At 39.0% G+C, this 12,854-nt stretch overlaps 2 protein-coding genes across 2 annotated transcripts in view; one reads left to right on the forward strand and one right to left on the reverse strand.

Annotated features, from left to right (window-relative positions):
- Positions 1-2,076: 2,076 nt before the first annotated feature.
- LOC133975594 (major intrinsically disordered NOTCH2-binding receptor 1-like) lies at positions 2,077-6,287 on the forward strand. Its single transcript, XM_062413580.1, has 3 exons — positions 2,077-2,223; positions 2,547-2,789; positions 6,087-6,287. Exons 1-3 carry the CDS (start codon positions 2,077-2,079, stop codon positions 6,285-6,287), a joined length of 591 nt encoding a protein of 196 aa, XP_062269564.1.
- A 366-nt stretch (positions 6,288-6,653) lies between these two features.
- Positions 6,654-12,854, reverse strand: part of slc12a2 (solute carrier family 12 member 2) — a 50,601-nt gene continuing 44,400 nt past the window's right edge. The window contains exon 27 of the mRNA XM_062412327.1: positions 6,654-11,568. Coding sequence (XP_062268311.1) covers positions 11,433-11,568 — 136 coding nt within the window. The 3' untranslated portion in view covers positions 6,654-11,432. The remainder of the gene's footprint in view (positions 11,569-12,854) is intronic.

The raw sequence follows: 12,854 nt of genomic DNA on the forward strand, positions 1-12,854 counted from the left end.
GCAGTGGCAAGGCCCCAGGGATTGATGAGATCTGGCCAGAAATGCTAAAGGCTCTGGGTGTTGAGGGGCTGTCATGGTTGACACGCCTATTCAACATCGCGTGGGAGTCGGGTACAGTGCCAAAGGAGTGGCAAACCGGGGTGGTGGTTCCCCTGTTCAAAAAGGGGGACCAGAGAGTGTGTGCCAATTACCGGGGCATCACACTTCTCAGCCTCCCTGGTAAAGTCTACTCCAAGGTGCTGGAAAGGAGGGTTCGGCCGATCGTCGAACCTCAGATTGAAGAGGAACAATGCGGTTTTCGCCCCGGACGTGGAACTACGGACCAGCTCTTCACTCTCGCAAGGATCCTGGAGGGGGCCTGGGAGTATGCCCATTCGGTCTACATGTGTTTTGTGGATCTGGAGAAGGCGTATGACCGGGTCCCCCGGGAGAAACTGTGGGAGGTGCTGCGGGAGTATGGGGTAAGGGGGTCTATCCTCAGGGCCATCCAATCCCTGTACTCCCAAAGCGAGAGCTGTGTTCGCGTCCTCGGCAGCCAGTCAGTTTCGTTCTCAGTGGATGCTGGTCTCCGCCAGGGCTGCGCCTTGTCACCAATCCTGTTTGTGATATACATGGACAGGATATCGAGGCGTAGTCGTGGTGGGGAGGGGTTGCAGTTCGGTGGTCTGAGGATCTCGTCACTGCTTTTTGCAGATGACGTGGTCCTCATTGGATCATCGGCTTGTGACCTTCAGCACTCACTGGATCGGCTGGCGGCCGAGTGTGAAGCGGCTGGGATGAGGATCAGCACCGCTAAAATTGAGGCCATGACTCTTAGCATGAAACCGATGGATTGCTTACTCCGGGTAGGAAATGAGTCCTTAGCCCAAGTGAAGGAGTTCAAGTACCTTGGGGTCTTGTTCGCGAGTGAGGGTACTATGGAGCGTGAGATTGGCCGGAGAATCGGAGCAGCGGGGGCGGTATTGCGTTCGCTTTACCGCACCGTTGTAACGAAAAGAGAGCTGAGCCGCAAGGCAAAGCTCTCGATCTACCGGTCGATCTTCGTTCCTATCCTCACCTATGGTCATGAGGGCTGGGTGATGACCGAAAGGACGAGATCACGGGTACAAGTGGCCGAGATGAGTTTTCTCAGAAGGGTGGCTGGCGTCTCCCTTAGGGATAGGGTGAGAAGCTCAGCCATCCGTGAGGAACTCGGATTAGAGCCGCTGCTCCTTTACTTAGAAAGGAGTCAGCTGAGGTGGTTCGGGCATCTGGTGAGGATGCCCACTGGGCGCCTTCCTTGGGAGGTGTTTCAGGCACGTCCAGTGGGGAGGAGACCTCGGGGAAGACCCAGGACTAGGTGGAGAGATTATATCTCAACACTGGCCTGGGAACGCCTCGGGATCCCCCCGTCAGAGTTGGTTGATGTGGCCCGGGAAAGGGAAGTCTGGGGCCCCCTGCTTGAGCTGCTCCCCCCGCGACCCGACCCCGGATAAGCGGATGAAAATGAGATGAGAAATGAGATGAGAAAATAATGTGATGACTGGACAAAGAGCAGAGACTTGCAAAAAAAGAGTTTAAATCTTAAAGGGTAGAAACACCTCTAGGAGGGAGGAGCGTTTTAGTTGAGCATGGGTTCTGGGAGTTTTTGCATGGTGTCCCCTTCAGCCAGGTCCGTTTTAATTATCTACAACGGCAAACCCTTGCTATAGTCAGAAGCTTCCATTTTATCATGTTAAATGGATAGCTGACTGAAAAAGTCAGTCAGTCAGTCAGTCAGTCGATCTCTCTCTCTCTCTCTCTATCTCTCTCTATTCAATAAGGAATGCACTGTTGCCATAGTACAATTACGATAATAATATTAAAACTACAATAATTAATGAATATATACTCAGGTGGGGGTTATCGCACCCATCAGAGCCATCAAAAGAAGATGCAGGTCTTAATGGACAGATTGGGTTACACACACCTGCAAGTGATACAGGGTCATAACTATCTTGGTCTTCATTAATTATTACAGAGCTATTAGGTTTCAGTGAGCAGTTCCATTCAGTCTGACTGCAAGCAGGTTAAACAGTGTGGACCAAAAGAGTCAGGATGGACATCTCTGTTCTGCCCAACAACAACCACCCAGAGAAGTTCCTCCAGCTTGATGTAAGGATACTGCCAGTCACACATGGAATGTTCCATGCTGGCTCAGCTATGTCCAGTCAAAGACACTGGCAGAACAGGGTCTACTCCCAGGTAAGGAATATTTCTCAGCCACTATTACTCAGACGTTGTGAAATACATTTACTCTTAGCGCTGTAATTAGGTCTCTTTTGTATACTGTTACTCATACCTCCTTTTTGTAAACAATTATTTCACGGTTTTGTTGTTTAACAGTATTTCTACTCTTAAGTAGCGAAAACACAGTACTTACTGTCAGGGAAGTGTGCACAAACTTGTGTGTGTATATACAGTGGATATAAAAAGTCTACACATCCCTGTTAAAATGCACTGTTTAGAAAGTAGAGAAAAGATAAAGGTGCATGTGTTGAGAGTTCAAGGCCTCATTGTCTCCGCAGAGAGAGCCGAGGATAAAGAGTGAAAAGAGGTCTCTTCCGTTCCCAGACGGTGTGGTGTTTGTGGACAGATACCTGGAGAAGCACATCACACCATTTACTGTGAAGTCCAACATTAAAAGGAATCCTCTGTATACAGATTTAAGATCGATGGACAAAGTAGATATGGAGAAGTCCAAGCCCTCATGGACTGTCAGGGAGTATTGCACTCAAACGATCCACGGCAACCTCACCAACTTTTTAAAGGTAACTTGGCAGTGGTTGATTGGCAGGATGTATGGAAGTATGGAAATGGATTGGTGCAAAGCCAAAAGAGAAAGGCAGATGCACAACCAGAAAAATTATGGAATTTAAAATTCTAGACTGTGCTGTCTGTTAATTAGATTTTGTCAACATATAATCTTTTGGTACTCTAAAAATAAGAGAGTAAACATAAACAAAGTTGTGACATAGTAATTTAATAGCAATACATGGGAGGCCGAACAAGATAGAGAAAGACAAAGAGACAGAGAAGGGGAGAAATAAGTGCTCAGTGCATGATGGGAGTTCGCAGCATTCTAGGTCTATAACAGCATAACTAAGGGATTGTACTCCACATACGTCTGTCTGAATGTTCATCTAATCAGCTTCATACTCAGCATGTCTACAGTAAGTGCTAGAGAAAGGCCACTACCGATTGTGTTGCGATCTGGACAGGCCAAACATTCAATATAAAAAAGAAAATTCTAAAGAGGTGACCAGTTCTAAATGGATAAAGTAAAGCAGTGGTCGGTAACTGGATCAAACCAAGTGTGAACATCCCCAATAGGTCATGTTGATAATTCCATTATTTTAATTTCACCATAACGGACAACACACAGTCAACTGACCCACGACATGCACATCTCTTTCATGGCAACAAACTTTCACAGAAACACTTACTGTTAGGAAATTTGTCTTCAACGTAAAAGCAGAGCATTTGATTTGTTGCTGCAATGCTTTATAATGAGCAAAACTACTGAGCTTTTGTTTTGAAAAGTTTTAAACTTTGGTCTGAAGATGTATCGATAGTTTGACAGACCTCTGAAATTCTGCTTAATGTGTTGAGCATAAGCAATAAGGCACAAGAAACCAACAAGGTATGTAAGCAATGATTTTACTATTTATTACAAGAGTAAAAATATCCTTAGGCCAATCACACTACACTTGGTATTGCATGTAGCCCATCAAAACGTCTGCCTCGATGAGGATCTTCATTGAGGCTGAACTAAGATGCAGGGAAGATGAGAGAACGGCACCGTCATGCCAACAAGGAGGATCTTAATATCAATATGGTGGAATGAGTCATCATCATCAGAGTCCTTCACAAAGAAGATAAACATAAGAGCACAATGATATCTCATGAATTAAATATCACTAATATTTAGCAATTTAGACGGAAAAGCTTGGAAAAGGCTATTACTAGTGTATAAGTTTACTGGTGTAAACGTTTAAACAGTTTGAGCTCAACAATAGAGCACTTATCCAGCCTCAGAGGATTTGGTACTCAGAGAACGTAAATATTTGTGGAAGATTAAAACAATTTTCTTGGAAGTGGATCAATATCTCATTGTTTTAAATGTATAGATAAAACTATGCCCATATGGTGTAACAAATAATTGTACAAGTTCCTCATTAAGCCTACTTGATACTTTTAGATATACTTAAATTAAGAAAAAAGTTACTTACAAGAAGTAGAAGTGAAGAAGTCTGTCGTTGTCACCAAGAATAATGGTAAGGCCTCTGAGGACAAATGTATGGATATCAGCTGTGTAGGAGTCAAATGACTCTAGTTAGAAAGCTATTTTGACAATAAATGAATAGTTTATACATGAAAAATGAAACAACAAAGCACAAATTGGATTTGATTGCACAATTACAAAAGTAGAACTTTCGGAAAATACATAAGGTGTGAAACAATGAAAGTACATGATGGGTAGGCACCAACCTTGGTCTCTTATGCGATCTGTGAATGGATGCACAATGAACAGCAGATTTCAAAACTGCTCTGCTGATTGGTTAAACTTTTTGGCACAAAAGCTTTCATAGATATTATAATTATAATCCTGTCAATCGTCTGTGGCGTGTTCGCTTTTTTTCACCAGCTCTATAGGATATCAGCCGCACTCTCACACACGCTGGTTTCCCATAACATGCAGTATCATATCTCAAGGGACTCATTAGTTTCCAGAAATAAATATATTTGTGTTCACGTAGTTATGACTGGACCAAGAAGAGAGACTTACATGCAGGAATCAGACAGAGCTCCAAGTTCAAATCAACTGTCTCAGTCCTAATGCCTGCAGAGGACATACACAGGAAGGTAGTCAGCGGTGCAAAGCTTACAGGGAATCCACAGGCAAAGATAACAAAATTCTAAATCAAGCAAAACCTGAAACAGCCGGCCCTGGCCAGCCTCTGGTCCTTTTCTTCAGTCAAAAAAAAGGACCAAGTCTTGCTCCTGGTCTCCAGGAAGCAGTCAGGTCCAACATCAGCTATAGGTCTCCAGTCTGCACTCAGCCACCACTAACTTCTGGTAACAAATCTGCAATCTAGCCATCACAAGATCTGGGGGGTGATGGGGTGGCTGAAGGTTTAGACTGTATAAAGATGGACAAAATGACTGCACCTCTAAAATGAATCTAAAGTGTCTTGATCACTCCCTGGTGGTTGGCTACAGTAGAGTTTTTAATTCCCACCTCCTCCATGACCAGACTAAAAAGTCACAGTACACATTTTTATCTCGCTGATATCTGACGTTATTAAAACAGAGAGAAACATCATGACTGACAGCTCAGAGACTGAAACATGATTGGTCCAATGGGTGTATCTGAAGGACCGAGTTATTGCCGCTCTATCCCGTGATCGCTATTTTGCAGACTGTGGCTCCAAGTGCACAAGGTGGCAGCATTTGAATCCGGGATATTTTCATTTCATTTTTTCATTTTGGTTGCATTTTATCATATTCTGTATGCATATTACAATTAAAAGATGAAACATTGTGTGGTTTTTAAAGGCTAATACCATCATAAGACTTGACAAAATAAACTAGGCAACTTTTAGCCTTCTTGTTGAACAGCTGTGGCTCAGGAGGTAGAACTTGTCAACCACTAACAAAGTGCACTAAGGCAAGATACTGAACCCCAATTACTTCTGTCTGGCAGTTTGTGATAGACAGTGCTGCACATAGATCCACTGTATGAATGTACGGGTGAATGGAAACACTGAAATGTGAAGGGCTTTGAGTGGTCATCATGACTAGAAAAGTGTTGTTAAAATTACAGGCCAATCCCAATGTTATAAATTATAATAACTGACTTAGATTGAATCTTCAAATAAGGTTAAAACTAAATGAGGGTTGCATGGTGGTAAATCTTTAATTAAGTTGAAATTAAAAAGTAAAATAAGGTTATATTAGGAACTGCACATAACCTATATCAATCATTGCATATCAGCAATGTAGAGGTATTTATTAAGAGGTTATTTGTTTTGATGGTTTAAGCAATATTTAGATTTTCCTTGCAGGAGGAAGAGAAGACTGCTAAAGATATGGACTTTTGGCTCGAGGATCTCTACACACCAGGATTTGACTCTTTACTGAAAAAGAAAGAAGCAGAACATAAAAGAAAAAAAAATTGTAAAATATTTTTTTCAATAATTTTGTCTCTGTGTGCGATACTTATTGTTATTATAGTGCCAGTTGTGGTCTTTCAGAAGAAAAACTGATGAGTATATGGATCAATGTGTTGGAAATACTTAACTGACTTTTTGCTGACCTCCAGTTGTTTCACAATGCTGCAGAGATGTACATGGTACACTGAGACATTACTCTATGGGTAGAGGAAGAAGAGAGCACATATCTGACATAACTGGATCCGATCCTACAGTGATTTTGTGGAATCAATGATTTAAAAAACACGAGTCTATTTAAGGACAAAGCGGTTTGTTTGGTGTTTCTAATAAAGTGCCTCTTGAAACGATCTGTTTTGTAATTGATCCATTTGTTTTAGAATGCAGATACCTTGCTTTTATTATTTTGTAACTAATTCCACTACTTCATTACAGCAAAAAGCAGACCTCAAAGGTAACGGATATCATTTGAATGATTTATTGCATCAAAGATGTACAAAGTATTGGTATCATGAATGTTAAAATTTTAGAAATAGCATATATGTTACTGTTTACAGTACAGTGTATCAAAACATTACAGCTATAACTGGCTAGGTCGATTCAAGTGTGAAAGCAGGAAACAGGTTTGATCTGCTTATATCATCGTGTATTTTCTTCAGAAGGGACTGAAAACATAGAAATACACTAATTCAAAGAGAAAAAATTAAAAAAAGACAAAAGACAAAATTAAAAGGCATCAAATAAAAAATAAATCATCCTGCAAATTAACTTACAACTAAAACCAAATTATGCAAGACAGAAATATATGCGGAGAAATGTCTAAACTAAAATAAATATTGTTCTCCATATTGAAATTTGACATAAATTTCCCACTCCCTTAATTGTTGTAATTAGATTATAAAGTTTGTTTACAGGTTAATTTAGGTTTGAAATGTGGACAAGCGTTCCATCACCATTAAGACCAGTTCATGATACTTTTTACAATATTACTGATCATCATAGCTTGATACATGACAGATGGATACTGGAGAGGAAGGGGGCTTTAGCAGAAAATTAGATGCAGAGATTAGGAGATGTCAAATCGCATGGAGGCTGACATCTGTACAGGTAACTTTTGGTTTCTTCATAGAAAAGAGTATATCATTAGAATCTATTTATCAGGACAGAAGTGAAGAAAACAAGACACAAACACTATTCTTTGGTTGTAAAATGTTGACAGGAGGTCTTTTGTTTCATTTAATGACACAAGACAAAGATCTTCTCCAGGTTGGACAGATACATTTATATATGTGTATAGATAGGGGTATATATATATATGTGTATATATGCTGCATTTTTTTCACTGTATTATTCAAATATAGAGAACCCCGTGTTCTTGTTTGTAATAATGCTCTCCGACAGCTAGGGAGTGTTAGTGAGTCACAGCAGAATAATTTATGGACTCTAAATATACAACACTTTTTTCATAGTTTACAATAGTGCCCCCAAATGTCAGAATCTTCCACTAGCTGAAAGGTATTTTTAACCCTTTCAGCTTCAAATGCATTTCAGGAACAAATTTGTCAAAAAACTGTTTATGAGATATACGAATTACATCATGCATTGGTTTAGTGGTTAAGTTAAAAGTAACCACTGAACTTTTGCCTCTTTGTATTATCAAACAATTATGCTATAAACTTGATAACAATTAATATAATTTTGGTCTATTTTAAACTTGGTCTCTTCTTTCAAAATATTATTTATGCGTACCATGTTCAGATTTTCTAAAGGTACAACCTAAACAGAATTTAGAAAGAAATTATGACTTTGGGGGACACTTTTGCATGCTACAACTTAACCAAAGGTGATCTTTGACTTTGCCTTCAAAGTTATATAAAGGTTGACAGCATATTTGGAAACTACTTAGGGCATATTAAACACTATTGAGCAAGAGTGTGTACACTACCTGGTAAAAATTTTACAACACCTCAACTTTTCCAGTTTAAAAAAAATAAATGTTTAAGTAGTTTTTTGTATTGAGCAGTTCAACTCAAGTCCAGTGAATAACATGCAATTTTACAAAGTAAATGAGTTACTTTTAAAGAAAAAAAATTAGCTAATCTTGATAGAAAACTGGCCTATAGTATTAACTATACTGCAGCATTGGAAGTTAATACAAACTAATCCTATAGAGGCGCTTACAAAGCGTCAGTAAAAAGGCAGTGTTACTGTTACTAAACCAAAGCCCATCCTCTACACCGATGATGGGAGCAACAACCCCCCGAAAAATGTAATTGCCATTTAACAACAAGAGCCAGAAGTATGTTTGTCTGCTCAACTTAGATTAGGATGTAAAATTTTGTAAAAACTGGATGTGGAGGTGCTCTAAAACTTTGTTGGTTGTTTATATGGTTAATGTGTAGGTAACTGGAGATTACACACACACACACACACACACACACATATATATATATATGAGCACAGTTAAGCTATCAGTACACTGCTTTGTGCTGAACTTCAGTCTATTTAGGAAACAGCTCATAAAAGAGAAAGGAAAACAAGGGAAATGATGGATACTATTTCTTAACAGTAGTGTTCATTATATTGTACAATCAACCAACCAAAGCATTGTGTCAAATTCCTCTTTAACATTTGCATACATTAAAGGATAGAATAGATGAAATACAATCTAAATGCTACTGCTTGTTTCTCGGGTAAACAGGTAAAACAAGAACATTACAAATAGAGAACCCTGTTTTATCCAGTGGGTTTGTAGCAGTTTCTATATCTATGACAATAATCGGTCAATAATTAATAACCAGTACTCAAAATAGACCTTCTTTCTATACTGGGTTTCAGTTATGGTTCCCTTTCACTACTGTTAACTATTGATGATAACAGTGGAAGAATAGGATTATCCACAAAGCGCTGTCGTTTTTTACGAAAATGATCCTACACACACAGCTCAGACCAACAGCTATTCAAATGGTCTTCTTTTTTTTTTTCAGGACAGGTCCCTTAAATAGAACATTTAAGTGGGCAGCCAAATTTTAGACATGTTCAAATGAGAAATTGCGTCTTTGTTATCTGTTATTGTGCTTCAACAGTCAATGTTGAACATTACTGCACTGTAATTTCCTTTGTTTTATTTTTCTATTTTCATGAATAGGAAAACAGGATTTCAGCTCATATTTTTCTTCCCCTCAAATATTTTTCCTAATCCAGGTGTATATCTGCCTCAATGTGTGCTGCACAGGGAAAATAAGCATATCCGCGCTTACTTCAAAAGAAATGGCGGGACTTCTGAAATTCACATTTCAATCAGTCTGAACACAATTTTAAATTGAGTTAATTTAACCGGTCCAAAAAGTGGCAGTAGCAGCTTAGTAACAACAGAAACCTGTTTGAATTTAAGAGGACTATGCAAGAGCTGTGTGGTTATTATATTAAATTATCTGCAGCCTCTTGCCAAGTGAATATTGTTTATTACCATGGTAGTGCAGGGAATACAATTGGTTTATTTAAAACATTAGTGTTCTAAACTGTGAAACAGTCTCGAATGGCTTTGATTGGAGTCATTGTACCCTTGTGTTTACAGGCCAGTGTTCCTATAGGAAAGAAATGTGTCTTAAGTTCCACCTCAATGAACTGAAGCGAGTAGATATTTTCATGTGATGAAGCGATGGACTGCTATTAAGTGTGCTTATGCAACACAAGCTCATCTACATAGAGGTATATCTTTACTCAGTCTTGAGACATTCCAATGTCACATTCTTCCTGTCAGCAAGTCTTCCCATCATGAAGCTTGCCCGTCATTCTTTATCTCTGTCCACTGGGGCTTTGTTAGAAAAGGGGACCAGCAGTTTTCATCAAACAACCACAGACGTACATGAGTGCGAAACTCAAGACTATTGTGCAACTGATGTTGACTAAATGGAACGTGTTACTATCTGTTGACTGACCACTTTAACCAGCAGCTCACAGGCCTTGAGTAAGCTATGAAAACTTGTTATTAATGGACTGCTATCTGAATTTACCCAGGGACCATCCAGCCAGTATGGCTTATATGAGAAAATAAACTCATGACTAGCATTACGAGCTAGACTAGTTCTAGCATTAAGGCAAGGTTTTAACTAACTTGTTGGGAAGAGTGATTTCTTTACATGGAAAGAACCATACATGTAGACACAGAAATACAAAAAGTGTTTAGAGAAAAGCTTAATTTAGTCAATCAGTAGCTACAAGGGGGAGTTTGCCTTTCCACCTGACATGGCTAATGACAAACTAGATTCACATCTATTTATGAGAAAAGAAGTTACATTTAAGAACCATATACACATGGTTTAGGTACTATGCCTATAAGATAAATTTTGTCTTCAGTCAAGGAGCTGAGACTTTCGTAAGAATAGAAAAACAGCTTTGGAAAGGAAGACCAAAACTTTTACTAAAAATTTAAATACAATGGCCCAATATAAGCATGTTGATTAGGGTAAGATAGAGGGAGAGAGAGAAATAACATACAAAGTCTTTATGCAATCAAGTGGACACCTTTCATTAAATTCAGGCATCCATATGCATAAATACAGAGCTTAACTAAGAAGGAATCACATTAAAAACTCAATAAAACGAACTATTATTCATCAAAGTATTGTCAATCTGGATAGAGATTATAATTAGTTTATCTCATTCAGCTGGAAGGCACATCCATAAGGCTTTAGATGGTGTTGCAAAGCATTCTGCATGGTTCTCTCCCAACATTTAAGGAAAACAACAGGGTGATTATTGCTGTATCACAACTTCAATTAAATTAACAAGTATGACATCAAGGTATTCAATATTGTGAGAACAATATGATGATTGTACACGACTGGTTTAGGGCCTGAGAGAAATCAGCTTTAACAAAAATGACATTTTCATGAGGAAATTACAAGAAACTAGAGCTACAAGAGAAGAATCCTGACATCTTGGAATAAATATCAACAAAGGAGCAGAATGGGCAACCTTTCAGCCTCCACCCACCACAACCCATACATTCCTCTGTCACTTGTAGAGCATTTACACACATGTCAACCAATTTTCTCTTCCTTCATTTAATTCATATTACCAGCATTGCTTTCACCAGTGGCTGTGATTTGATTTACCGTCTCTGAAGTGTATGTCGTGCACCTTTAGGTATGGATGGAACTGGGATGTATACAAGTCTGCTCCAAGAAGCAGAGAGGGAGGTGAGGCTTAAAAACTTGATGTTTCTTCTCTGTATGTCTAAGAGTAGAAGGTGAGGACGCTCTGGTGGTTTCCGCGCACCAGCAGGATGGGCGGCAGCTCCTTGGACAGTGCCTCCAGCCAGGCCATGTAGAGAGCACTGGACACTGTGCCCTTTCTGGCCAACGGAAGGCTTCTGCACAGAGGAAGCGTGAGAGAAAGGATAATCAGTGACGCTGCACATATTTTGGCCATTTACACATTGATCATTTTGATTTCGGCTATACCAGAATAGGTTTACCTGCTGTAATGATTAAAATAAACTTGAGCTGTCTCAAAGTGTTACCTAATGCCGTTTTCACCCTCTGTCTGAAACGCTGTTTTAGTTCTTGGCCCGCCTCCTAAAATAACTCCCCCTAACGCAGACTTTGTAACTTCAAAGAACTTTTACATCCACAAAAATAGCTATAACTCACTGAAGGGTAGAGAGGAAAAACCTGATATGCATATTATACATCGTGTTTGTACCAATATGATACCATATTTGATGCCAAACTAATGATTTGATGTAGAACAACAATAAGTAAATAAATAAAATTTGATTGATTGAAGTACTTTTTTCGAATAAACCTGTTGTTTGGTTAACAGTTCTAAGTTCCTGACCTTTATCAGGACATCCTAAAAAGACAATCAAGCACCTACAACTCATCCAATATTCAGCTGCAAGATTTTACCAAAACAAAAAGACAGCCCATATAACCATTGTTTTTAAATCTCTCCACTGGCTGCTAGTAAGTCACAGGATTGGTTTTAAAGTTTTACCGCTCATTTTTAAATCTCTGAATGGAGCCTTTTCCTAATACATAATAGACATGATATATAACCAATACGAGAATAGATAAGCCCACGTGACCTCTGAGGTCACTGGGAAGTGGTCTACTAGTGGTACCCAGGTTAGGATCTAAACATAGACAAGCAACTTTTAGTTTCTATGCAGCCCAACAATGGAACCAACTTCCTGATGATGTTGGTAGTGCTCAATCCATTACAATTCTCAAAATCAGGTAAAAAAAGGGCCTTTACAACTAGGGCTGCAACTGATGGTCGATTAATATTTCGATTATTGAAACGATTAATCGACTAATCGGATTATGAATGACATAAATTCGCATTGCTCTTATTTAGCAAACAGCTTTTAAATTGAGCTTGAGGTTGTGATGACTGAAAATAAAGATCGATACTTCATTCAAAAATGTCTTAATAAACTTTGCTGCATATTAGGGTACTATTGATACAAAAACTAAGAAAAATCTAGTTTTTGTCCATTTAAAATCAAGGACAGGCAAAGTGCTAATATAATTTGTTTTATTTAAATTCAAGTTTAACTTTTTCCAGTGAACCAAGAACAGGCCCAGTGCTGATACTAAAATAAATTAAAAATCAAGTATCCATTTTTTCTGTTAATAAAAGGACAGGGAAAGT

This window comes from Platichthys flesus, chromosome 19 (assembly GCF_949316205.1).
Source record: "Platichthys flesus chromosome 19, fPlaFle2.1, whole genome shotgun sequence".
NCBI lineage: Eukaryota > Metazoa > Chordata > Actinopteri > Pleuronectiformes > Pleuronectidae > Platichthys > Platichthys flesus.

Bases quoted from the DNA above. Each gene is read 5' to 3' on its own strand.
- LOC133975594 (XM_062413580.1), top strand. From the start codon at position 2,077: ATGGACATCTCTGTTCTGCCCAACAACAACCACCCAGAGAAGTTCCTC. The intron at 2,224-2,546 runs GTAAGGAATATT...TTGTCTCCGCAG, and splicing joins AGAACAGGGTCTACTCCCAG to AGAGAGCCGAGGATAAAGAG. The intron at 2,790-6,086 runs GTAACTTGGCAG...TTTTCCTTGCAG, and splicing joins ACCTCACCAACTTTTTAAAG to GAGGAAGAGAAGACTGCTAA.